Below are 27,630 nucleotides of genomic sequence, written 5' to 3'. Positions count from 1 at the left end.
GAAGTAATAAACTGGAAACTATGCACAAAATCTAAAACCACATCACACACACACACACATATCTATGCTCACATGCATATCTTATATTCATAAACACACACACACACACACACACACACACACACACACACACACACACACCTTACCTGGTCTGTAACCTAACTGATTGTTCTCTTGCTTTGTGGTTTGGAATACATACTTTGGAGTCTTAAAACAAAGCCCAGGGTCTTATTACAACCTTGCACTAGAAATTTGTTCTATTTCTATTCAGAAACCCATGGGGAAGAGCACCCATCCCTGTCCCAATGATGTTGAGCTCGGCCATGAGACTTGTTTTGGCCAATTGCACATTAGCAAAAGTGAAGGAAACAGAAGTTTAGAGTGTTGTTTCCAGTCTTTCCCTCCAGTCTTCTTTCCTGATTAGAATGTGGCCTATGGAAAATGAGTGATATGAGGAGCAAATCTGGACCAGCCTTCAGGTTGGCATTAAATCCAGCTGAGCCCAGTCCAGGCTCGCTGAACCCCAGCTGGTCCTCAGACATGTGAAGGAGGAATAATTATCATAAGCTTTTGCTTTCTGGGGTTGTTTTGCTACATGGATATTATGGTAATGGCTGACTAAGACAGGCCCGGTTACATTTTCTTAACAATTTGTCCTTTGCAAAATTTTTAATTATTGTTCTTTTGAGACAGGGTCTCATTATGCATCCCAAGCTGGTCTCAAACTCCTGATCCTCCTGCCTCTGCCTCCCAAGGTCCTGGATTACAGGTGCATCCTACCACAGCTGGCCAGTTTCTCATTCTTAAACTTATTTATTGCAGTTCCAAGCAATAAGATGCCCTCTTCTGGCCACCCCAAGAACAGCATGCACATGGTGCACCAACACACACAAACGCATAAAATAAAATTCTTTAAAAAAAAATTGTGTGGGGGGCTGGAAAGATGGCTCAGAGGTTAAGAGCACTCCCTGGCTGCTCTTCCGAAGGTACTGAATTCGATTCCCAGCAACCGCATCGTGGCTTACAACCATCTATTATGGGATCTGGCACCCTCTTCTGGCATGAAGAGACACATGCAGGCAGAATACTGCATACATACTAAATAAATACATTAAAAAATTGTGTGGGTGTGTTTGTGGGTGGGGGGCACACCACAGCAGCACACATATGGAGGTCAGAAGGCAATCTCAAGTGTAGGTCTTCACCTTTGACCTTTCACCTTATTTAAGACAGGGTATCTTGATGCTTCCATCTGTGTGCCAGGCTAGCAGCCCCGAAAGCTTCTGCAGCCTCTGCTTTCATTTAGAGGGGTGCTGTCTGCTTTCATTTAGAAGGGTGCTATCTGCTTCTGTTTAGGGGGAGATGTCTGCTTTTGCTTAGAGGGGTGCTGTCTGCTTGTTTAAGGGGTGCTGTCTGCTTCTGTTTAAGGGGTGCTGTCTGCTTCCATTTAGAAGGGTGCTGTCTGCTTCTGTTTAGAGGAGTGCTGGGTTACTGATGCTTGAACTACTTTTTCAGGGAGGAAGGGTATAGGACAGAGTCTCACTCTGTAGACAAGGCTGGGCCTCAAACTCACAGAGATCTGCCTGCCTCTGCTTCCCTGGGGTTAGAGGCATGGCCACCATGCCTGGCTCATGCCCAGCTTTTGTTTTGGTTTTGGTTTTGGTTTTTCGAGACAGAGTTTCTTTGTGTAGCTTTGGAGCCTGTCATGGAACTTGCTCTGTAGACTAGACTGGACTTGAACTCACAAATATCCACCTGCCTCTGCTTCCCGAGTGCTGGGATTAAAGACATGCACACCACCACCTAGCCCATGCCCACCTTTTTCTGTGGGTTCTGGGGATCTGAACTCAGATTAACTCAGTCTGTCAAGCTTGAATAGCAAGCACTTTACTCAACATCCCCACCTCCATTTTTTTTTTAGGCAAGGTCTCACTATGTAGCTCAGGCAGACCTCAAGTTCCTGGGCCCCAGCAATCCTCCTGTCTCAGATAAATTTTTCTTTCACAGACTCCACTTTTAGTGTTGTATCTGCCTCCATGCTTTCAACTGTCTTTTCCATGGTCTGGGATGAGTCGGTGTTAGATAAAATAGTAGGAAAGGAGGAACTGACTCATTGACCTTGTCTATAAAGTGATAAATTCTAATCCCTATAACTCCAGCACTTGCAAGACCAAGGCAAGAGGATTGGTATGAATTCAAGGCCAGCTTGGGCTGCATAGCAAAGGTCAGGCCAGCCTGGGCAAAAGAGAAAAAAGGAGAGAGACAAATCCTAAGTTTGAAAAATATGTTTCAAAGCATTTATCTAATGGGGGGACTAGTATCCAAAATATATACTTAATAAGTGTAAATATACACAAAATATTGACTTAATAAGAAAACAACTTGATTGCAAAATGAGCAAGGTTGGAAAAGGCACAAAGACAACACACAGGATGAGAAACATGTTCCACATTGTGTGTCATTGGGGGAGGAGGGGTGAAAACTTAAATGACCAGGGCACACTTAGCTTACCAAGACTCTAAATGCTGATGACACCAAACCTGACTGCAGGACACTGTCACTCAGTGCTGCAGGAACTCAGGACCCCACAGTCCCTTGGGAAGATGACCCAACATTTCTTCTATAAAACTAAACAGTCTCTTAACTGTATGACTCATTAGTTGGGTCTCCTGTTTCGCATATGACTCAAAGATGTGTATCCACACAGAAATCCACACAGGACAGTCAGAGCAGCTTCCTTCATTATTACCGAAGCAAGCAGATAGCCTTCCAAAGGTGAGTAAGAAAACTCTGTAACGAAATATTAGTGCTAAAAAGAAATCAGGTATTAAGCCTCAAAAAGAGAGAAGGGAATTTTACACAATTCCTGGAAAAAGCCAAGTTGGTTCTGGGGATCTCAGTGGTTGAGCCTTTGCCTGGCATATACAAGGTCCTAGGTTCCACCCCCAGCACAAGAAGGGGGGCACACTGGTCTATAAAAGATATACACTATAAGCCGGGCGGTGGTGGCGCATGCCTTTAATCCAGCACTCGGGAGGCAGAGGCAGGCAGATCTCTGTACTTTCAGGCCAGCTTGGTCTACACAGTGGGTTCTGGGCCAGCCAGGGCTCCAATCTCTGTATTGTTATAATCTTATTATACATGTTGCTGAAATGAGCATTCTACCCCTAAAACTCCTAAGAAATAAATTCCTGTTCTTTACAAATTACTCAGCCTCAGTAATTCTGATAGAGCAATATCAAATGAAATGAAGCAAATTTGAGTATAGAGTACTGAGTGGCTAGAACAGAGGTCCATGTAACTTCCCATCCTATACTTGGTTTTCCCTTGCATGGGTCCATTTATGGAAGCTAATGAACTACTAGTTCATTACCAACTCATGGTGGCTCACAACCATCTGTTATGAGATCTGGTGCCCTCTTCTGGTGTGCAAATATACATGGAAGCAGAATGTTGTATACATAATAAATAAATAAAATCTTTTAAAAAATAAAAAATAAGGAGGAATAGGAGGAGGAAAGGAAGAGGAAGAGACTCTCAGGTAATGTATGAACTTGAGTTGGACAGACAATAACCTAACCCTGGCAAATAAATAAAGTCTGTGTGTGTGTGTGTGTGTGTGTGTGTGTGTGTGTGTCTGTGTGTGTGTGTGTGTGTGTGTGTCTGTGTGTGTGTGTGTGTGTGAGAGAGAGAGAGAGAGAGAGAGAGAGAGAGAGAGAGAGAGAGAGAGAGAACAGTGCCCACAGAGACCAGAAAAGGGTATCAGGTCCCCTGTAACTGGAGTTACAGGTGGTTGTGAGCTCTGAGTGGGAACAGCAGAGAGAATTTCTAACTGCTAGCGCATTCCTACCTCCTGGACACTCAGTAACTTTTTTTAAACCTCTCCCCTTCTGCCTTTTGCCTACAATAGCTTTTAAAAAGATTTATTTATTTATTATGTATACAACATTCTGCCTCTGCTGGGCCCTCAGTACATTTTTTACAAGCCAACTGGTATAGGCTCTTTGTCCCTTATTTTTTAACCTCTCCTCTTCTGCCTTCTGGCTATAATAGAATTCTCTTTTTAAAAAGATTTATGTATTTATTATATATACAACATTCTGCCTCCATGTATGCCTGCACACCAGAAGAGGGTACCAGATCTCACTATAGATGACGGTGAGCCACCATGTGGTTGCTGGGAATTGAACTCAGGTCCTCTGGAGGAGCAGCCAGTGCTCTAACCTTTGAGCCATCTCTCCAGTCCTCTAATAATAGCTTTTTTTTTTTTTTTTTAGAAACCATAGTAGACTCTGAGGAAGAAGAATGAACCAGAAGGAATATAAAGCTGGATGGAGCCTGAATCCCTGAGTAGAGTTTAGAGTACTATCACTCTATCAGCCTGGACAGTCCTGCCCCTGGCTTTTACTTCCAAGGCCAGGACTCCTTTCTCTTATGGTGGGCAGGGCTTTCTTCTGCCTTGGTATGCATTACTGCACCTGGGATGTGTTATGTATATTTTAAAGGGCAAAAACCTCAGGAGCTAGTGTCCCCAGAATGCCAAAAGTGTGATGAAATTAACACCCTTTGGGAGCAGTGCTCCTTTTATGAGTACAGCTCCCTGTCCTGGATGAGCAGGCTTTAAGGCAGTAGCTCTCAACCTGTGGGCCAAAACCCTTTGGAGTGGGGCATCAAATGACCTAAGACCATCAGAAAACACAGACATTTACATTATGATTCATAACGGTAGTAAAATCACAGTTATGAAGTAGCAATGAAAATAATTTTGTGGTTGGGGTCACCACAACATGAGGAATTTATGAAAGGGTTGCAGCATTAGGAAGGTTGAGAACCACTACTCTAAGAGATGCGTCTTCCCAGATTCCTCACTGAAAAAGCTTCAGATATTCATGATGGCAACTTAGGTGATGTCATACCCTTTCCAGATAGAGTTCAAACATCAATACAGGTTTAGAGCTTGCTTGTATTCATGAATGATATGAAAGAGAACGCTGGGCATGGTGGCACATGCCTGTCATCCCAGCCCTAGGGAAGCTGAGGTGGAGGTTGTGCAATTGAGGAACTGTTTCAGCATAGAAAACAACAAAAGATGAAACTAAAATGATGAAGACCTGTCATGACTTATCAGTGACTTGAGCAACTATGTCAAAAAAGTTGGAGTTTCAAACTATCATATATTTTTGTGGTTTTACTATAACAGCATTAGACACTACATGCTGTGAAATATAATCTACAATACTGGGCAGACCAGATGGTTCAGTGAGTAAAGACACATGCAACCAAACCTCAAGATCTGAGTTCAATCACTGGGTCCTACATTGTAGAAGGAGAGGATCGACTACTTAAAAGTTGTCCTCTAAATTCTGTATGTAAATACTACAAACAAGGCATGTAGTAATATGTACACACTCAAACACATACACTAAATATATGCAATAAAAATGTTTAAAAAAACAATATGGGGCTGGAGACTTGGCTCAGAGATTAAGAGCACTGGCTGCTCTTCCAGAGGACCTGAGTTCAAGTCCCAGCAACCACCCAGCAACTCCCAACTATCTACAATGAGACCTGGTGCCCTCTTCTGGCATGCAGGCGGACATGCAGGCAGAACATTGTATACATAATAAATAATTAAAAAATTCTTTTTTAAAAATTCAACAAAGCTGGGTGTTGGTGGCTCACACTTAATCCCAGCACTCGGGAGGCAGAGGCAGACTGATCTCTGTGAGTTCGAGGCCAGCCTGGTCTACAGAGCGAGTTCCAGGACAACCTCCAGGGCAATACAAAGAAACCCTGCCCCCCCCCCAAAAAAACCCAACAATATTGGAGCTGGGCAGTGGTGGCACACACCATTAATTCCAGCATTCAGGAGGCAGAGGCAGTGGATCTCTGAGTTTGAGACCAACCTGGTCTATAGAGTGAGTTCTAAGACTACACAGAGAAATGCTGTTTCAAATATATTCATTTATCAATATAAATATATTCTTTTATATTATCTGTATGGGGTGTTTTGCTGCATGTATGGTTATGTACCATTTGCATGCCTGGTGCCTGCAAAGGCTATAAGAGGGCATCTGATCCCCTAGAAACTGGAGTTATGGACAGTTGTGAGCAGCCATATGGATGCTGGGACTTGAACCCTGATCTTCTGGAAGAGTAGTCAGTGCTCTTAACTGCTGAGCCATCTCTCCAGCCCCATCAGTATTCTTCTTTAAGCAGACATAGCAGTAAGAGACTTCCAGGATTTAAACTGCAGTAGAACTGGTCACAAGTCTGCAATTCAGTGTTACTGCAAGATTCGGATAAATCCTCCCAGTTTCTCTAGCTCCCTGCCCTTTGGGAACATATCTACTCTTTGGGTTGATGGGTATAGTCATTTATGGGTTTGTGTTTCAGGCTACATAACAAGCCATCTCTAAAACTAACTCAACTAAGTTCAACTAACTTTTGTTCTGCACAGTGTCAATAAGTTTATTCACATAACTATATTTAGTTAGTAATTCAACTAGATTTGGACTGTCCAAACTAATTTCATTCATATGTGTAATGATGTCAGGTAGAACTTCTAGAATGCCTTCAGAAACAAAGTGGACCTGTCTCTTTATAGGGCTCTCCAGTGGGACACCTAGCCTTAGCTTTATCTTTGAGTGGAAGAAGCTGCCAAGCCTCTTAAGGACTAGATGTAGAACTGGAAGACACTTAAGCAAGTAACTTGACCACCATATTCAACAAGAGGAAAAAAAGTCCACCTTTTGATGGGAGGACCACTATGCTCATATAAGGATAAGAAGGCTGTTAGTAGACATTTATGCAAAAGAATCTACCACAGTGGTGATCAGTGTTGACCTCAGAGTTCAACTGTTCCCTGCCAAGATGCAGAGCGAGATAACTAAAAGTCTTTGCAACTGTTTTGGCACAGTACCAAGAGCTATAGTATTCAGCAATGCTGTGTTGTTTTTTTTTGGGGGGGGGAGTAACCAGTAGCTCTCTCTATAGCTCAGGCTGGACTAAAACTCCACCTTCTGAGCTCTGGAATTACAAGTGTGCTCTAGCATGCTTTATGTGGTGCTAAGGGTTAAGCAGGCACTCTGCCAAAGTGAACTATATCAACAAACCTCATTACTACTATTTTAACAACTTTTTGAATCCATCTGAGAAGACTGCCCTCACTCTGTACACACTTTATAGTGATATATATGAGCCAAATGAAGTCTTTCTCCCTCATGATCCTGAGTCATTTCCCCCAACCCCAATCCCCCCTTTTTTGTTGTTGATAGTTTTTCAAAACAAGGGTTCTCTATGTAGTCCTGGCTGTCCTGGAACTAGCTCTGTAGACCAGGCTGGCCTTGAACTCACAGAGATCTGCCTGCCTCTGCCTCCCGAGTGCTGGGATCAAAAGCATGCACCACCACTGTGACCCACCACCCAGCCCTTTTTAAGCAATCCTGGAAATTGAAATTTAAGATGATTAAGTAATTTGCTTCAAGTCATACATTAAGCCAGTCAAAATGGAGAAATCCACATTAAAAGATGTCTCCTTCCAACTGGATGGTGGTGGTGCATGCCTGTAATCCCAGCACTGGGAAGGCAGAGGCAAGCAGATCTCTCTGAGTTCGAGGCCAGCCTGGTCTACAAAGCAAGTTTTAGGACAAGCAGAGCTGTTACACAAAGAAACCCTGTATGAGAAAGTAAATTAAATTTTGTCAATATTTAGCAATCAAGAAAATGCCACACAGACATGCCCACAGACCAAACTGATTGAGGAAATTCTTCAATAGAGGTTCCTTCTTCCCAGGTGCCTCTAGGTTGTGTTAAATTAACAATAAGAACTAACCTGAACTTGTTGATCCCACAGATGAGAGGAGAAAGACCACCAACCCAAATCTTCATGGCCAAATTAATCAAAGCAAGCTTTTTTAAAATTCGTGTACATTGGCTGTCTCTCCCTAAAATCGGGGTTCAAGAGATCAGGATTGGACATGGGGAAGACAAATGCTTTTATAGTTCAGAAGTGGGGGGTTCCAAATGGGGGGCTTTGAAGGCAAATATATGGGGTTACAAAGTGCAAAACATAATCACAACCAGTTGATTATATCCCCTTTCTGAAACATGTCTGAGGCATCTACCATCCATGTGAAGGAATGTACATAATCATATAATGACAATTATTTATCGAATACTTCCTATGTAAGATTGTATCTGTGAATACTCAACATAAGTCAATAAGGAAAGTAATCTAGAAATCTCTGCCCCATTTTAAGGATGACAAAAAGGCAATGCAAGGTAAGAGACACACTGAGTTCTACCTTCATAGAGATTACGGTCGGGTCTATAGTAATATTTAAACATATACATTACAAATTACTTGGAATCCAGCTGCTGTCAGAGAGGGTTTACCAAGCCTTCTGTCTCACAATTAAGGTCTCGGGTAACCCTGGCAACGGGTCTTTCTGCCAACAGTAAAGATGGCATCCAGAGAGCTAGCATGTTTCCACACACTCCAATTACCCACAATGCAAAAGGAGTAGGGGGCGGAGCGGTGTCCGCCAGGAGTTAACATGTCTCCAGTAGTTACACCGTACTCTCTCTTCACCTAGTCAGAGATCTCTCTGCTAAGACTAGTTTGCCAGGGAGAAACTAAATCCCCTTCACCTCTTCACTACTGCGACCACAGACAACTGAAGCGAGGCGACTCCCTCCCTTGTGAAGTTACAGTCCGTACCCACGGAAGCACCACTTCCGCTGACGTCATCACGGCGACACGTGGATCCAAGATGGCGGCGGCGATGGTGAGTGAAGGAGACTCCGGGAACCGGAGCTGGAGCAGGGTCCCCTGGATAGCCCAGGACCTTCCGGCACCCCATGCCTGGTCCGCAGCCTCCTTCAGAACTCCTGCCCGGGTTACCCTTGACCGGGTTATCCTCTCACAAAATCCCTTTCTCCAGCCTTGGCTTCCACCTAGGCTTGTCAGGGCCTGGAGTTTTAGGGGAGGTGCCGCTTGGAAGGAAGACCTCAGCTAGTGTCTCCGCGGTTCTCATTTCGGCTTTTGTTCCCGCCCCCTTGTCACCCCTGTTTCCCAATTTTTCACCTCTTGGCCTTGTGTCATTCCGAGAATCCCCCGTTATTTCTGCCTTCGCTCCTCCTCCTCACGTTCAGACCCAGCTCTCCCCGCATCCCCATCGTCTTGACCAGTCTGCGGATGCTGCCTCGCTTCGGACCAGCCTCTTAACCCAAACCCTGCCCTTAAATGTACCCTAAGCTGTCCCCATAGCGCGCCCCGCTTGATTGCTGCTGTATCAGTGTATCTCGTGCCCATCTTCCATCCTCAGGCCCTTCCCTCCTCCTGCCTCTCTGTCAAAAGGCATTGCCTCTCCTCAAGTGTTTTTAGCCAATTGGTTCTTAAACGTCACTGTGCATGAAAATCCTGGGCTGTGGATGGGGAGGCATGTTAAAATGTGGCTTCCTGAGCCTCACTCCCAAAGAGTGCAATTCCTTAGGGTTAGGCAATGCTCAGGAATCTACACTTTCACAAGCAGTCCTGTGATTACAATGGAGGTGGTGCCTGTGCTACCGTTTAAAAATGCCTCGGACCCTACCTGTCTGCATCCCCTTCCCATGCCGTGCAGCTCCTTATAGATGAAGGCTCACTATCAGGAAGCTGACTAGAAGTAAGTCTCTTTAGGAATGAGAGTGGAGATAACAGAGCTGAGCCTGGAAGGTGGGTCACAACTTGCTGGTTTCTGTTATGGAACCACGGAATTAAGTTTTTGAAGGACTGGCTTTTCTCTGAGAAGTTCAGCTTAAATTCTGTTTGCCAAGGAATAAGAACAAAGATCCAAAGTGAATTTTCCTGGGTGGTCCTGTATATTGCTTCCTCAGAAGATAAATTTTATTTCTCCATGGTAGTGAATGACAAGAAAGACTCAGAGGAAAAGCTTGTGACATTTGTTTCTACCAAAGGAAAATTCTTGCTTAAGCTATTTGGTGTTGGTTTTCTCTAAACAGGGCCATGTTAATTAACTGAAAGAATTCCCTTCTGTTAGCATATTGCTAACTCTTTTTTTTTTTTTAATGAAGAAAATCCCTTGTTATAAACTCAGGAGTCAGGTAAAAGATTTCATGGCTTGGAGGATTGTAGCTCATTGGTAGAACACTTGCTGAGCCTACACAAGAACCTGAATTTGGTCTCTGGCACTGTTGATGGGGAGGAAATGTCTTGAAGCTTTAGCTGGTTTCTGAGGCCTCAGGCTTCAGTCTGAATCAATGAAGTGGGGGCAAATCCCCGGCGTGGAATGTTGAGCCCTTTTTCTCCCTAACCACATTAAGAACAAGGCTGATGGGACAACAGGAAGTCACACCCTTCTTGGCCATAGAGAGTTCAATAAAGTGACATTTATAGCACTGCACTGGGAAATTTCAGAGTCTTAAGAGTTTATACGTTAGCAATATGTATTTCTAGGATGCATTTATTTAATCAGCAAATATTTGAGTGCCAGGAACTAGGTGTATGATTGTCAGAGGGTCAGGGTCCCACCCTTGTGCAGCTTCTCTCTTTCCAGGAACCCTTCACTGAGCAGTGCCCTAGTAGAATAATGCCTGGTGGTGTCATGTGCTTTGAAGACAGCAAGGTGAAGTGATTGGTGGTGACATAAATGTGATTGAGTGGCAGAGTCTTACAAGAGTTGAGGCTCACTTCATCACAAAGAACCAGCCTTGCAAAGAATGGCCAGAAAAAAAAAAAAAAAAAAAAAAGGCCAGTGTGAAGTCCAAGCGGTATGTTTAAGGAATATACAGAAGGCTAGAACACCAAAAACATGGTGGAAAGTGGGGTAGGAGACAGTGATCAAAGATGACTTGGAGACAGATGAGACAAAGGTTTCTACAACTGTGGGTCGTAGCTCACAGTTTGCAGTCTGTGTACTGAATTTTGAACTAGATTGTTCTATTGGGCTGGTGTCACTTCCTTAGGGGAACACAGTAAGGGAGCCAGCATGTTCTTAGTGTACAAACTGGCCATGGAAACTAGTTTAACGCATTTCAATAAATGGAGAATGCAGTGCCTAGGAGACTGACGAGGGTCGATCTCTGTGAGTTCAAGACCAGCGTTGTCTAGTAAGTTCCAGAAGAGCCAGGCCTACATAGAGACCCTGTCTCTGGATAGATACATAGATACATAGGTAGATACATAGATAGTATAAATGAAGAATGCGTTGTATGCAGAGAACTGTTTAAAAGGTACACAAGAAACTGCATGCTTAGTGAAAAGGCACAGAAGCAAGTGTGTACAGAGGTGTGTGTGGAGTCACAAGTAGATGTGAATTTGGTCTGTGCCAAGCACATTACTACACAGAAGTCAGAACTGTCCCCACGCCCTCGTACACATAAGCTATTTCACAACCATTTTGGGTGGGGCATATAGATCTAATTTGAGGTGGATCAGCTTCTGAGGCAAGTCATGCAAAGAGGAAACTTAACTAGTGGACTCAGTGGTCATGTGAACAAGCTGGGGTTTGAGCAGACTGTTTGCTTTTAAAGTTAAAGTTGTGTAGTATACAGTTCATGGGATTTTCCCCTCTCTTTCTTTCATGAATGATTCTTCCCCAGTTGTGCAGATGCTACCTGGGTCTGCTAAGCACAACAGTGTTTCCTTTTCTGCAGAGTAAGACTTCTGTGGCTATAGGGAAAGGAAGCCAGGAGTTTGCCTGCTGCCCTGGATTTATACCACCTTATAAAGTTACAGGATAGAATTCATCAGGCTGGGTCAGAATTAAGAAGCAGGCTCATATCTCATTACAGAAAACTGTTCTTTGGAATATTTTAATGGAACTTGGGAATGCCCATTGAGTACATTCATAGGCTATAATACTCGTATTTCCCTCATATTTCTCCTCCCTCACACTGTATCAGCTTTTATTACAGTTTTATCTCTATGGATATAATTCATATATCACAAAATCACCCCTTATTAAAAGATCTTTTCAAATTCTATGTGTTTGCCATGTGCATATATGTGCACCATGTGCATGCCTGGTACCTAAGGAAATTAGAAGAGATTGTAACTGGCGTTATGGATGGTTGTGAGCCACCTTGTGGGTTCAGGGAAGCCAATGCAGATCCTCTGCAAGAGCAGTGAATGCTTCTAACACTGAGCTCTTTTAAAGTTCACAGTTCAGTAGGTTTGGTGTATTTAGAGGATCACTGTTTAATTCCAGGACATTTTCATCAACCTAAAAAGAAGCATTCATAGTCATTCCCAGGCTTTGCTTCCCCCTAGTCCCTGGCAACCATTGACTTCCTGTGTTTCTGAGGACCTACCTCTCCTCATTTCATATAAAGAGAATTCATGATACATGGTTTTTTTTTTTTTTTTCTAGTTGCTTTTACTTTCCCATGATACTTTCAAAGTTCATCCATGTTGTATGTAGCATTCCTAGTACTTTATTATTCTTTTTAAATGACTAAGCCATTCTATTGTATGGATAGACCACAGTTTCTTTATCCCTTTATCTGCTGATTGGGACTGTCTCTTGTATTAGCTGTTTGGAGCACTACTACCAGGAACTTTGTGTGCATTTTTACATAAACATGTTTTCTGTATTCTGGGATACATGCCTGGGTCAGTTTATACTGTTTTGAAGAGTTTATTCCATGTAGGGCAGAGTTATGGATTGACTGAGACTAAAGTTCCTTGGAGCCAGTAGAGGCAGTGCTGATAGGCCAGTTGGATGGAAGTGTCCTGGAACAGGAGGCAGGAATCTCCTCTGACTCTTAGTTTCATGTGGCAGCTGCTGTCTCCTTTGAGCTTTTAGAGCATCAACCAGCACTGGAGTAGGAGGCAAAAGCTTGACTCATTGTAGTACAGTCATTGTTTTCATGTGTGGCCTAGCAAATGGACTTGGCTTTCTTGGTATGTTTTATGTATATGTCATATGTGGCATTAATATTTGAACTTCACCTGGGGGTAGTGCCACAATCCCAATAATTCCATTCCAGCACTCAGGAAACAGAGGCAGGTGCATTTCTTGAAGTTCAGGCCAGCCTGGACTACAGAAAGATCTGCTTTAAAAAAAAAAAAATTTTTTTTTTACTTTGTAATTTCTAAGTTCCAAGTGGAAAGTCCTATAGTGAATAATTACAGTAAGCTACTTTTGCTAATGTACTGAGCAGTTGGATTTGTTTTGTAGATATCACCATCTTGTGCTCCCTACAGGGTGTTGTGTTGGGAATATTTTCTGTCTGGCTCCTTGAGTAGCCTCACCTGGCACACACTCTGCAGGAGCCACTGCATCCTAGTGCCTGTACCAAGCCCTGGTTAATGTGTTTCTCTGAGCAGTCAGCCCCCAGGAAATGCAGAGGAGATAGATGGCAGTTAGTTGCCTCTTGGTTTCTGTTTTACAACCTGGACAAAAGGTCCCCTTTGATCTTGGAATTAAGGAAGCAGGTTGCAGAATGTTGGAGAAGGTTGAGTTTTGATCTCTGGGCACTGGCAGGGAGGTGGGAAGGACCCAGGATGAGCAGGGCCATCTGGCCACAGATGGATGGTAGGGGCCACTAGCTGCTTTGATCCCTGAACCATTTGCTGTCACTATTGTGTCCCAGATGGAGTGGGGGGCACCCAAGACTTCTCAATTCCACCTCATTCCTCTTCATTGCTTCCTCCACGCTGTCCAGGATGTCCATACGATTCTCACCTACATCCGATGCCTTAAACTGACAGACTTCCCAAGCTTTGAGGAGCAGGTCCAAGGCTGGGTATACAAGCCAGGGATAGAATCGCTTTTGTGATGGGCAAACTTCTTGCTTCTTTAAGCCTGTTATCTTTTTCTTAGTATTTTCATCGTGGTGAAATAGACTTAAAATTTGCCATTTTAACCATCTGTACAAGTTCAGGACATTCCATACATTCCATACATTCACAGTGTTATGCAGCCACGACCTCCACCCATCTCCAGAGCTTACCTGCCATCCCATACTGAATCCATTCCTATAGTTTTGAACCGGGGATGAGACTCTCCTCAAAAGAATTGTGATAAATGAATCTGAGTACCTAGGACTTTTTAGACTTACTCCCAGATTTGAAGTGTTGCAGGCCTTGCCCTGTCTGGGCCTACTGCCTGGCTAGCTGAGAGCTCTTTTGTAAATACCAGAGGGCAGGGAAGAACACTAATTTCTGCACTTCTCCTCCTTCAAGGTTAAGTCTGGCTGCTTATAGCTTTATGAAGATAGTTGGTTTCACCTGGACTTCCTCTTGACAGACTTTCCCCAACCCTCTCCACCTCCCCCAGCAGTTTTTGAGATTTTCTGTGTTTCTATTCAACAACTGTCGGGTCTCTCTGATCTGAAATAAAGGCTGTATTTTCAGTCGTGGCTAATTTAGTTCTGGGTATTTGTTTTGTTTTGTTTTATTTTCATGTAGCTGAGTGAGTTCTTTAGCTCTGGGGCTTCTTGGTAAGTGGTCTTTAGTTGTCATTGGCCTTCATCACATGCGGTTGAATTCTTAGGGAGCTTTAAACTAATTGGATAATTGATTTCAGTTAACTGTTGGTAAACAGTGCCTTGGAAGCCTCCCTACCCCCCACCTTGGTTCCTTAATCTGGAGAGTAGTTAGTAGCTGACCTTAAAATGGTGCTGCGCTTTGAGTGGAGGAACAATGTAGTGGATTCCAGTCTGCCCTGAGGAAAAAAACAGGAACGGCCTGTTCAAGATTGGCCCTAGCTGTGTGGCTAGGTGATGCTATTTATAGAAGAGAGTTGGAGAGGCAGAGGGCTCCAGAAAAGAAGAGGTTAACCTCTGGTCACAGATATGCCATTGAATGAACACTTTTCAATTCTCAGGAGAAACTCCTTATTTTCTTTGGGAGATGTAACTGTTCACAGCTTTCAAAAGGGTAAAATTAAATAGGACAAAATTGGCAGGATGAATATTTTTTTCCTAGTAGCCTTCCCTTAGGTTGCTATTGAGCCTGGGGGAGGGGGAGGTAGGGGTTTCTGAACATCCAGACCCCGAGAATTTAAAAAAAAAAAAAAAAAATCAGGGAGAAACTGATTCTTGGGTCCCTTGAGCTTTTCAATTTTCCAGGTCACTGGTACTTTTGCCAGGAGTGGAGTGTTAGATTACCTGCAGAGAGTTCTCGATTGCCATCATCTGGTTCCTTGACAGGCTGCCCCTACAGTCTTGTGACTTGGACATCAAGTAAAGCAGAGTGCTGTGGAGTGGGCTGCTGCTTATCTGTTAGAACCCACCCTCCTTTTAGGGCTCTGGGCATACCTGACTTTGTACTGAGCTTCATCACAGTGGACAAGGGCAAGGCTCAGTGGTTAAGAGCACTTGTTCTTGGAGGGTACCATCCATAATCCCAGTTCTGGGAGAAGCAATGCCCTCTTCTGACTTTGGGCACCAGAATATTGTGGTGTACAGATACACATACAGGCAAAATACTCATTCGTAAAATAAAAATAAATCTAATAATAATAATTTTGAAAAAAGGTTGAAGAACAAGACAGAGGAATTTCTCAACAAGCAGGGATTCTGCTATCTTTCATAGAAGTGAACCACGGCCCACCATCCTGTCAAGCTGTCAGGAACCCATAAACTACTAAGTCTTCAAGTCTCCTTGAATCGTATAACATCCTACATATTAGGACTTTTGACATTGGGATATGTAGCTTTTGTCAACTTCTTGTGGGAGCTTATGACACTGCTAAGGTTAGAATTGCTGATTTAGTTACCTGCAAACCTGGTGGTCAAATTTTGAGTGCAGGACATTCCATATGTCTCCCATCTAGATTTGTTTTGTTTTGTTTTGTTGAGATAGGGTCTCTATGGTAGCTCTGGCAGTCCTGGAACTTGCTCTGTAGATCAGGCTCTAGGTATTTTTACAGGCAATGCATTTCCTTCCCTTGAAATATAAGCAGGTGGTGGGGGCACACACTTTAAATCCCAACACTCAGGAAGCAAAGGCAGGCAGATTTCTGGGAGTGTGAGGCCAGCCTGGTCTACAAGCAAGTTCCAGGACAGCCAAGGCTATACAGAGAGACCCTGTCTCAAACAAAAGAAGGAAGGAAGAAAGAAAGGAAGGAAATATAAATGTTTTACTGGTAAAGTGCTGACCTAGTAAACATGAGGCCCTGGGTTCCACCACCATCCAGCACTGTATAAACTGGTCATGGCAATATACACCTATAATCTTGGCATCTGGAATTCAAGGCCAGCCAGGGCTATATGAAACTTTGTCTTAATGTATGTATCATTATGTATAATGATGATCCGTGTATATAGGAAAATGTATATGAAAATATAAAAGTATAAAAATATATATGATCAATGTGTACAATTTTAATTTGTTAATCTTTTTAAAAGCTGGGTCAAAAACAGGATAAATTACTTGTCTTGCAGACCTGACAACCTGAATTCAGTCCCTGGAATCCAAGCAAAGGCAGAAGAGAAGGGACTCTACAGTTCTCTTCTCACCTCCACACCCACTGTAGCACATAAACACAGATGTCATGCACACCGCAGACACACAATAACAATAAGGAAAAAGTAGAAAAGCTAAAATAAGTCACATGGTTGCCCCTAATCAATTTATCAGGATAATGTCTCTGATTTTAAGTTTTTTTCTCTGTAATATTTTATGCGTATATAAATACTTTTAAAACTTTGTTGTAGGTTGAATGTAGTTGGATGCCTTTAATCTCTTCCCTGGGGTTGGGGATGCAAAGGCAGGTGGATCTCTATGAATTTAAGATGAGCCTGGTCTACATAGGGCGTTCCAGGCCAGCCAATACTACATAGAAAGACCCTGTCTCAAAACGAACAAAAATAAAAGTCCAACTTGTTATAATAATTTCAGCATGTACCAGCATAGAAGAGAGTACAGCCATTGTCAGTTATCACCCAGCTTCAACAATTATCATCACATTGCCACATCCTTCACCTCTACCCTTCCTAGCTAGTTCCTTTTCCTTCAGGCATATTAAGCTATACTTTCCTACTACAAATCACCATCGTGAATGTACAGGGCAATGACCTTTAGCTGTGTATAAACTTGTGCCTTTGTCACTACAATGACACAATGTTATAGAACCGTTGCTACCCCAAGTTCCCTCACATTGGTCAAGGGAGTGATGCAATCAGGCCCTTGTTCCCACAGCCAAACCACCACTAATCTGATTTCTGTCTCTGTAAATTTCCTTTGCAGGGCATTCTGTGGAAACAGAATCATGTGTTATATAGACTTCTGCATCTGGCTTCTGTTACTTAGTATAGTGTGTTCTGGGTTATTCCTTCTTGTGTTGTATATTGGTAGTTCTTTTTTTTTTTTGATGTTAGTATCCCATTGTATGGAAAAACTACATATTTTTTTCTGCTTTCACTAACGATTGGGCTTTGAGTTGGAGTTGTTTTCAGTTTTGAATTAGAGTAATCCCCCAATCTGAGGGTGTGTGTTCCCTAGGCCTCTAAGGAGATGCTTGGAATCCTGCCAGTATGGAACTCTGTTTTCACTGTTTTGTGTACTAGGATTGAACCTAGGGTATGTGCTAGGCTATGCCCAGACCTCTTTTTACTATTTTGAGATAGTCTCACTAAGTTGTGCAGGCTGGCTTTGAATTCACTCTGTAGCCAGGCAGGCCTTGAACTACCTTGGTGATCTCCTGCCTCAGCCTTTGAAGTAACTAAATTATAGGACTGTGCCATCAAGTCTAGCCCCATACGTATCTCTTCACTTGTATATCTTACAGTAAAGTTTAATTTGTAAATTAGACACAGTAAGACTAACAGAGCTTGTGATCTAGGTTGGATGGTAGACTGCTTGCCTAGTGTACATAAAGCCTTGAGCAGTAGTTCTCAGTACCACATAAACCCAAGTGTGGTGGTGCACTCGGGAAGTAGAAACAGCAAGATCAGAAGTTCAAGGTCATCCTGGGGTATGAATCCCTGGGGCAGGGGTGAGTAAGAATGTTTAATAAATAAAATAGGACATTTATACTAATATATAGTAATAAAAAATTAAAGGCTTATGCATAATTTATCTCTGGATTTCTTGTTTAATATATTCAGACCTTGGTTGACTGTAGGTAGCTCAAATTGTGGAAAGTGAAACCAGGGATAAGAGGACAGCTGTTGTGATTAAAGTTGCTATGAACACATACAAGTCTGAGTACACATCTTTCTGTTCAGTTGATGCCTAGAGTTGGCAGTACTGGCCAGTTAGTTTATGTTTAACTTTTTAAGCTACTTCCAAACTTTCTAAAAGTGGCTGTGCTATTTCACGTTTCCATCAGTGAAATATGAGGATTTCTCTCCATGTCCTGGTTCACACTTGCCTGGTTTTTATTTTGTTGTTTAGTAGTTCTAGCGTGTGGTGCACCCCACTATAGCTTTGGTTTGTATTTCTGTTATAACAGATGATAACATCTTATAATGTGCCATTTGTGTATCTGTATACATCTTTCCTGGTGAAATGAGCGTGCAAATCTTTCATGTCATGTCCCCACTTCCCATGCTAGGGTTGACCCTAAATTCGCTACCACTGAACCACACCCCCAGGACTTGCCCACTTGCTAACTGGAGTGTTTGCTGTCTCATTAAGTTGTAAGAGTTCTTGCTTCCTAGCCAGTCCCTTATTGCATACATCACTTACAGAGATTTTCTACCTATTCATGGCCTAGAAGTAAAGTTTTTCATTTTTATGAAATTTTTATATTTTTGGTGGCATATCTTAACCATCTTCATCTAACTCAAAGTGACAGTTTTTCTTCTAGAAATTTTAGTTCAGCTTTTCTTTTGTTTTGTTTTAATCTGTGGTTCATTTTTAATTTATTATTTTTGTGAATGGTCTAATGTTACTTGTGAATATGGTTACCACGTAGTTAAAGCACTTTGCTGAATCCTTGTTGGATTTCCTTGGCATCTTTGTTGAAAAGCAAATTACTGTAAATGGAAAGATTTATTTCTATGCTTTTAATTTGGTTGGATTGATATATATCCTTACCAACTATCTTGTTGTTTATTTGTTTGTTTTTAGACAGGGTTTCTCTGTGTTACAGCCCTGGCTGACCTAGAACTTTAGCTTTGTAGACCAGGGTGGCCTCAAACTCAACAGAGATCTGCCTGTCTCTGCTTCCCAAGTGTTGGGATTAAAAGCATGAGCCACCATGTCCAGTTTACCAGTTATCTTTATTATTATGTTCTATGGTATGTTTAGAAAATTGTATGAATTATCTAATTCTATTTTTCGATTTGCTTTTGGATATTCTGGATCCTTCCTATTTCTTTATCAATATTAAGGTAAATTTGTGCACACCTTTTATCGTAGCACTTTGGAGGCAGAGGCAGGTGGATCTCTGTGAGTAAAGGTGAGCCTGTTATTGATATATATATCATCAAGCTACAGAACAGCCAGGACTACATAGAAAGACCCTATCTCAAAAAACCAGTGTGTGTGTGTGTGTGTGTGTGTGTGTGTGTGTGTGTGTGTTACCATGCTCAGATTTTGGTGGGATTAAGTCTGAAGATCGGTATGGAAGTGGGGTTTTCTTTTCCTTTTTTTTTTTTTTTTGCTTTTATTCTTATTTTATTATGTGTATGGATGTTTTGCCTAGATGTGGGTCTGTACCACCATGCCTGGTGCCCACTAAGGCCTAAAGTTGTTGCATCCCCTAGAAGTGGAATTACAGCCAGTTGTGAGTCATGTGAATGCTGGGAATTGAACCTGAGTCCTCTGGAGGAGCAGACAATTCTCTTAACCACTGAGCTACCTTCAGCCCCGGAAGTATAGTTTCCTATCTTATCTCTGTGGAGTATTCCAGTTTGTCAACATGGAATACCTCTAGTTATTTAAATCTTTCATTTCTCTTGGCAGTGTTTTGTGATTTTTTCAATAAAAAAGCCATTAAAAGTCATTTTTGCCTGGTGTTGGTGGCACACACCTTTAATCCCAGCACTCGGGAGGCAGAGGCAAGTGGATCTCTGTGAGTTCGAGGCCAGCCTGGTCTCCAGAGCCCAGAGCGAGTGCCAGGATAGGCTCCAAAGCTACACAGAGAAACCCTGTCTTGGAAAAAAAAAAAAAAAGGTCATTTTCATGTACCTAGACATGGTAATCACAGCATCTGAGAGGCTGAGGCAGGAGGATTACCATGAGTTTGAGGCCAGCCCAGACTACATAGAGAGCACCAGGCCAGCCAGGACTACACAGCAAAACCCGGTCTTGAACCAAAACAAAATGTGTATTTGTTTTCTCTTTTTTCTCTTTATCATTTGCAGTGTTGAATGTAACTTGTGTTGAACATGCTGGGCTGGCAGGTGCTTTACTACTCTGCTGCATCCAGCCTCAAATCCTTTCTGATCTGTCTTTAGGGGCTGGAAAGGTGTCAGCAGTCAGAGCACTTGACTGCACCACGTGGTGGCTGACAACCCTTCTGTACCTCCAGTTCCAGGGGCTCCAACTCCTCTTTAGACCTTCTCAAGCTCTCCCACACATGGTACACATACACTATGGTGTGCAGGTGTACACATATAATAAATATTTTTAACATATATTTTTTAATTTTTTTCAATACTGAGTAGAACCATGTTTTAGTTTTATGTTGCCTAGAGCCAATATGTAGAAATACAATTATTTTTTATTTATCAATCTGATATTCTGTGCCTGTCCTCAACTTGTTTAATCCTGGTTAGTTATTGTGTAGACTCCTTAGAGTGTTCTGCATGCATGATCATGTGATCTACAAATAAAAGCATTTGTGACTTATTTTTTCAATTTGGATGTTTAACTTTTAATTTTATTTCTTTTATGCACTGGTTTATAACATAGAATTGACTAGACATGGAAAGATTGTATATTCTTTTTTGTTTCTTGTCTTAGGGGAACTTAGCTTTTAGTTTTTCACCATTAAGTGTGATGATGGGTGTCTGTGGATTTTCATGGCTGCCCTTCATATGGCTGGGGAAGTTCCTTTTTAGTTGTCCTTTTTTAAAGTTGTTTTGATGACTGTTGGATTTTGTTAACTGCCTCTTCTGTGTCAGTTGTGATGCTGGTGTGTTTGTCCTTATGTTGCTTCTGTGGCATACTGGAATAATTGACCAGCTAGAAAGGCATCCTTGCATTCTTGGGATCAGTCAAACATTGCCACATTATATTGCCAGAATGACCTCAACTCATTCTCCTGCCTCTGCCTCCAGAGTGCTGGGGTTACAAACGTAATTCACCATACCTAGCTATAGATGTTTTTATGTGTTGTTAATTGCAGGACACTTTCTTAAGGGCATTTCCATCTGTGTTCATGCTAAAAAATTTTGGTAGTTTTCGTTTTTGATTACTTTGTTTGGTTTTGGTATATACAAAAAAAAAAAAAAAAAAAAAAAAGATGGGGTCTCATTGTGTATTCCTGACTGGCCTCGAACTTGCTATGTGGACCGGGGCCTCAAACTCACATAGATCTACCTGTCTCTACTTCTGGAGTGCTGGGATTAAAGATGTGCCACCAGGCTCACTGGTATATGCTCTCAAACATTTGAACAAACAAGAATGGGCTATACATACATAAACAAGGGTCATTTTTCATATACCTAAGAATATGTGTTGGCAGCACTTAATAATAGCTCTGCCTCTCACATTGCTAATTCTCTCCTCAAAGATGATACAGTTTATTTCCATCTAGCATACCCTGGCTATGTTTTGTTGTTTCGAGACTTTATTTATTTATTCATGTGTATACATATGCATCTATATGAGTTTATGTACACCATATATGTTCAGATGCCTAAGAGGCCAGAGAGTATTGGATCCCCTGGAACTGGAGATACAGACCATTGTGAGCCTTCAGACATGGGTGCTGGGAACTGACCCCAAGTCCTCTGCAAGAGCAATAAGTACTCTTAACCACTGAACCATCTTTCTACCACCACCTCAATTTTTTTTTTTTTTTTGAGGTGGGATTTTGCTATATTGTTTAGATGTTGGTCTTGGGCTCAAGTGATCCTCCCATCTCAGCAGCCTCCAGAATAATTGGGATTGCAGGCACATGTCACAGCTCCCACCACCACCCACCCACCCCAATTGTGAAATGGGAATACAGGTTTATACATAAAAAGAACCTAAAACTGTGCTTCTCACATATTGACATTCAGTAAATATTGTCTGTTGTCATCAGCATCATACATTATGATGCTGACCAGGCTATAGGTGCCAGGCTGGCCTCCAGCTCAGAGATCATCCTGTCTCTGCCTCCTACATGCTGGGATCAAAGGCCTGTGCTACCACTGCCCCAGCTCATTATCGCATATTAAAACTCACCTGCCTCAGCATAACACACATATTCCATCATCACATTTGGGTTGCATGACCTGGGATAAGTTATTATTTGAGGGAGGGAGTTGAGATGGGATCTCATGTAGCCCAGGCTGGCCTAGAACTCACTGTGTATTGGAGGATAACCTTGAACATCTGTCTATTCCTCCTGACTCTGTCTCCCAAGTGCTGGGATTAGAGAGTATGCCACACCTCTAATGAGATACTGGGGATCAAACCCAGTGCTTTGAGCATACTAGGTATGCTCACTACCACATCCACAGCCCCCAAGTTATTTCATCTCTGTCTCAGGTTAACTGGCCGTCCACTGCAAAATGGTGGCAGAAGTGTGCAGGTAGCTGTCATTTGGGAGATAAGCAGTGAGTATGGAAGGTACTTAGCACAAAGCAGAAGCTAGGTAAATAGAAGGAAGTTGCCTTGTCTGTGCAGTTCTGTGTTCTTCACAGGTGTTGGTAATTCTGGTTCCTTGTTTCTTTTTCATGTTGCCTTTCTACTGAGATGAGCATGAATTTCACTATTTATTTTGGGGTTTTGTTTGTTTGGGGAGGAGGAAGGGCTTCATTGGTTTGAGGCTTTGGAACCGAAGTAAATTGAAGTCTTCCTGGATTTACTTTTCACTCCTCTGCAACCCAAGCTCCCAAGGGAACCTTGTGCTCCCCAGGGCAGTGTTCTCAGTTAAGTCTAAAGGTTCTGTTTCTGATGGAGGTAGAACTAAAGTAACTTCTTAGATTTAATTGGTCTGATATACTTGAAAGATTGTAGTTCTCTGCCCCTGCTTCAAGTCACTTATCAGATGAGGCTAAAGGTCTGGTGTCAGGCTTCTTAGGAAGGAATTCAGAACACGCTTCCTTTACATTAACAAGAACAGTGATCTTGGTGCCTTCTGTGTGAGAGTGTAGCAGCTTGGGGCTGGAGAGACGGCTCAGTCACTAAAATGCTTGTTGTGCAATCACGGGGACCCTGAGCTCAGGTCCCCAGCACCCACACAGAAAATGAGTTTGAGCTGGTCTAACTCAATCCCTGCGCTTCAGGTTCAGTGAAAGAGCTTGTCTCAGAGAAAAGGTGAAGAACAAGAGGGAACACACCACATGTTATGCATATGTACACACATGCACATAGATGAACACACACACACACACAAAGTTATTAAAAAGAGTAGTTGGGACTAGAGAGATGGCTCAGCAGTTAAGAGGTCTGTGGTTCATTTCCTAGCACCCACATGGCAGCTTATAACTGTTGTAACTCTAGTTCCAGTTGTTCCAACACTCTGTTCTGGCCTCCACTGGCATCAGGTACACATGTGGTACAGAGATGTATATACAGGCAAGCACCCATATAATAATAGCTATAAATATAGTAATAGAGTGGTGATATAGAGGTCAGTAAATGGTTTCAGGTACATATTAGTTTCAACCCTACTTCCCCTGGTTGAATCCCTTATAATAAATGAGGACACAGAAACACTGATGGGCCATACCTGAATAGCTGATGGGGAGGATACAATTCCCTGCTAGGATTTCAGGGCCCCAAATTCAACACCTTCTCTGCTTATGGCAGCCACCTCCCTATTGATTGTCGGGATGCACTTTTAAACCTGACCAGAGAGAATTAGAGACCCATACTTCCTCCTTCCAAGTTGACTCTAGGACACTTCTCCCCACTCCCACAGGAGTAGTTCTCCACCCTGACTGCTAGGCTGTCCTGCAGAATTTACACTGATTTGACAAGCCCTGGGCATAACCTGAGTGTCTGTACTTCTAACAAGCTTCCAGACAATGCTGCTTCTGCTGCACTCCACAGATCTCACTTTGAGTGTGAGCACCTAGAGACCTTTAAAATACTGAAATTAGGACACTGACTTCCAGACTTTCAGGATGATCCATAATCTGGATGAAGGTAGGTATTGTGGTGCACACAGTTAGTCCCAGCACAGAGGAGGCAGGCAGATCTCTATGAGCTCAAATGCAGCCCTGTCTACATAATGAGTTCCAGGTCAGCCAGAGCTATGCAGTGAGACCCAAAGTAACAACAACAGTAATAATAATCTGGCATTGGTAGGGCTTTTTTGTTTTGTTTCGTTGGGGGTGGGCTAGTGAGACAGTGTTTCTCTATGTAGCCCTGGCTGTCCTGGGCCTCCCTATATAGACCATACTGGTTTTGAACTCACAGAGATTACCTGGCTCTGCCTCTTGAATGCTAGGGTTAAAGGCATGAGCTACCATGTCCCCCCAACCCCCAATCTCATGCAGTATAGCCTGGCCTGGAACTTGGGATCACCATGCCTGGCTAATTGTTTTTCTAGAGTGATGTAAATATATAATTCTATACAAAACATTAGAAAGAATATACACAGAAGAAGGAAAAAAAAACTATCACTCAATCCATTTAACATTCTGGTAAATGTCCTTGTATATTTTGAAAGAGTTGGCATCTTTCTAAAAATGTCTAGAAATAGTCCAGGGACTGAAGAGATGGTTCAGTGATTAAGAGGGCTTGCTGCTTTTCCAGAGGACTTTAAAACTCATAAAAAAAAAAAAAAAAAAAAAAAAAAAAAAAAAAACTTAGGCATAGACTTGCTGGGGACTCTAGGAAATAGGTGCCAAGTTACCATCTAGAAATTCCCCAGTTTGTATCTGCCCACCACATCAAAGCACAGAGTGGCATTTTAATTCTCAGACTAGCAGCAGTGCCAAGACTACTCTTCCTTACAGATAGTAATTGCTTGACCTATCTTGTCACCCATTTCTGGAAGTGCATAGTCTTGCTCCTTGTAGCATTCTGGGAAGGCATTTGGGAGCCAACTTTACAAGGGCCTCAGGCTTTCCAGAACAGAGGTGACACTGGCCAGTGCAAGCAGATTTAAAGGTTCCCATTTGGTCCGCCCTGCAGGAAAGTTCACTTCTCTCTCCCCCATTCCAACTACAGTCTCTCTCCCCAGCAGGTTTGGTGGCCAAGGTTCTTGCTGCTTCTCTGTCTCACATGTAAAACAAGCACCTTCTATGTCCCTGGAGTAGCGCCAATCAACTTCCACCAAAACGACCCAGTAGAGATTAAGGTGAGTAAGTGCTTGGATCATAGGCACCTTTGTCTAACAGCCTGGCTGGAGGACTGTGTTGAGTTGTTTGTGTTCATCCTGGAGTTATAGAGAACACAGACAAAGTAGAACTGCCTACAGTCTACCTTTTCATTGTCCGCCTGGGCCTTGGGTCTCTGTCTCCTCACTCTCACTTTTACTGAGAAGTGTGTCACATGCCACTCTACCCATCTGCTTGCTTCCTTGTATGGCTTCTCTGCCTGCCTTTCTCATGCTCCAGCCTTCTTTCATTACTAGCTTTCTGAGTAACACACAGCAGCTGTTCAAATGTCTGTGTTGTAAGAAGCTCTCTTCCTTACACCTTGCAGGAAAAACATAAAAGTAACATTTACTGAAGGTTATTACATGCTATACAATGGGCTCTGCTTAGGTCAAGATGCCACCAAGAACCTTCTGAAGGAAATTTTATGTTTTGCAGATTTTCTGTATGTTTCACAGGGATGGAATCTAATGCACAGAGAAGTGAGCCAGCTGGTCACGTGCAGAGAAATGCAAACGTTAACACCATTCATTCATGTAGTAAATGGCATCATGTTTGTCTGAGGTCAGCTCTTGACCCCAGGGCCCTTAAGAAGCCTTGGGTTTGAGAGCTTTTGGAATGCCAGCTTTCCCACTGCGGAACCCTTTCCTTCACTTTGACCTTTGTCCATGGCCCAGAACAAAGCTTGGTATAGAGGTCCAATGGTATCTGTCCTCTAGCCCTGAAAACTAGAGTCAGATAGGACACCTGGGCTGGTAGGAGAACATAAAGGTAGAATACACCTCTTTGTAATGTGGGGGTGCAGTTATACCTCCACCCCACTCCCATTGTCCAGAGAACAAAAAAACAAGAATTAGCAACAATGAATTTGGGGATAATTTTTACTTAAGTAATTCCTAATTTGTTTTTGTTTGTTTGTTTTGACTGACTTGGCTTGGTTTTAAGACAGGGATCCATGTAGCTTAGGTTGGCCTTGAACACTGGGTAACTGAGAATAGCTTTGAACTCCTGATCTTCTTTTCCAAGTTCTGGAATTTTAGTTGTGCCACTACACAGTTTATATAACATGCATAGCCCAGGCCCCTAGTGTATTCAGGCTGGCATCCCAAAAGCTCTGAAACTCAAGGCTTCCTGAGAGCCCTGGGGTCAGGAGCTGACACGGTGCCATTGACTCACTGCATGTGTCTCACTAGTGTCAATATGTTTACATTTCTTTGCAAGTGGTTATGGGATGTAAGGTTTTATTCCAGACGCATATGGGGGTGTGTTACAGCCCATGGTATGTATACCACACTGCCTGTTTAATTCCCTCAAATTTCTTAATTCCAAAGTAAGAGTTTTAAGTAAGGGTTGTAGAACTATTCTAAAATTCAAAGAAGTATTTACACTTTTAGATCCTATATGAGGAATATCAGGTGGTTCCCAAGTAGTTAAAAATAATTTCAGTTAGCCAGGCAGTGGTGACAAGAGCCTTTAATCCCAGCACTTGGGAGGCAAAGGCAGGCGGATCTCTGTGAGTTTGAGGCCAGCCTGGTCTCCAGAGCGAGTGCCAGGACAGGCTCCAAAGCTGCACAAAGAAACTCTGTCTCAAAAAACCAAAATAAATAAATAAATAAAATATAGTAAAATAAAGAAATAATTTCAGTTATATTTAAAGGCTTTTTTAATTTAAATTACATTTCATTTATTTCTGTGTGTATATAAATGTGTGTGGGTTCATGCCACAGTACACTTATGGAGGTCAGAGGACAACTTGGAGGAGCTATTTCTCTTATTCCACCATGTGGGTCTGTGGGATAGGAACTTGGGTGATCAGGCTTGGCAAAAAGTGCCTTTATCTGCTTAGTATTTTCACTGATTCTGTTTTATCTATGATTTAACAGTTTTCTTTTTTGTTTGTTAGAGACAGGCTCTCCTGTAGTTCAGGCTGGCTTCAAGCTTATTATATAGCCAAAGATGGTCCTGAACATTCTTTAAAATTTATATTTGTTGCTAATAATATTCACATACATATTGTATGTGGTGGTGGGGCTGAGCCACGTCAGGGATGTGGAAGTCACAGTAAGTTTTGTGCAGGTGGTTTTCCCCTTCTCCCTTTACCCAGGTTTGGTGGATCAAACTCGCATCACCAAGCTTGTGTGTCAAGCCATGCCTGGCTTGTAGCCAAGAATAACCTTCAACTTCTGATTGTCCTGCTTCTACCCCCTGAGTGCCAAGCATTAGAAATATGTGCCATCATATGGT

The 27,630-nt window shown here is 42.5% G+C and overlaps 1 protein-coding gene across 5 annotated transcripts in view; it reads left to right on the top strand.

Annotated features, from left to right (window-relative positions):
• The first annotated feature begins 8,656 nt into the window (after nucleotides 1-8,656).
• Tm9sf4 (transmembrane 9 superfamily member 4) overlaps nucleotides 8,657-27,630 on the top strand; it is a 47,199-nt gene continuing 28,225 nt past the window's right edge. For 2 of the 5 annotated variants that reach the window (XR_003486477.2, XM_027421470.2), the window contains exons 1-2: nucleotides 8,657-8,789; nucleotides 25,251-25,367. Coding sequence is in view for 4 of the 5 variants with exons in the window: in XM_027421470.2 (XP_027277271.1) it covers nucleotides 8,775-8,789; nucleotides 25,251-25,367 (132 nt within the window). In the remaining variant the exon portion in view is untranslated. Of the gene's footprint in view, nucleotides 8,790-23,996; nucleotides 24,209-25,250; nucleotides 25,368-27,630 lie in introns of those variants that run through there. The other 3 variants (XM_027421471.2, XM_027421473.2, XM_027421472.1) reach the window with 3 other exon arrangements.

This window comes from Cricetulus griseus, chromosome 6, assembly GCF_003668045.3.
Source record: "Cricetulus griseus strain 17A/GY chromosome 6, alternate assembly CriGri-PICRH-1.0, whole genome shotgun sequence".
Classification (NCBI taxonomy): domain Eukaryota; kingdom Metazoa; phylum Chordata; class Mammalia; order Rodentia; family Cricetidae; genus Cricetulus; species Cricetulus griseus.
The sequence above is the reverse complement of the archived record's forward strand: the minus strand, read 5'-3'. Positions and strand labels throughout refer to the sequence as shown.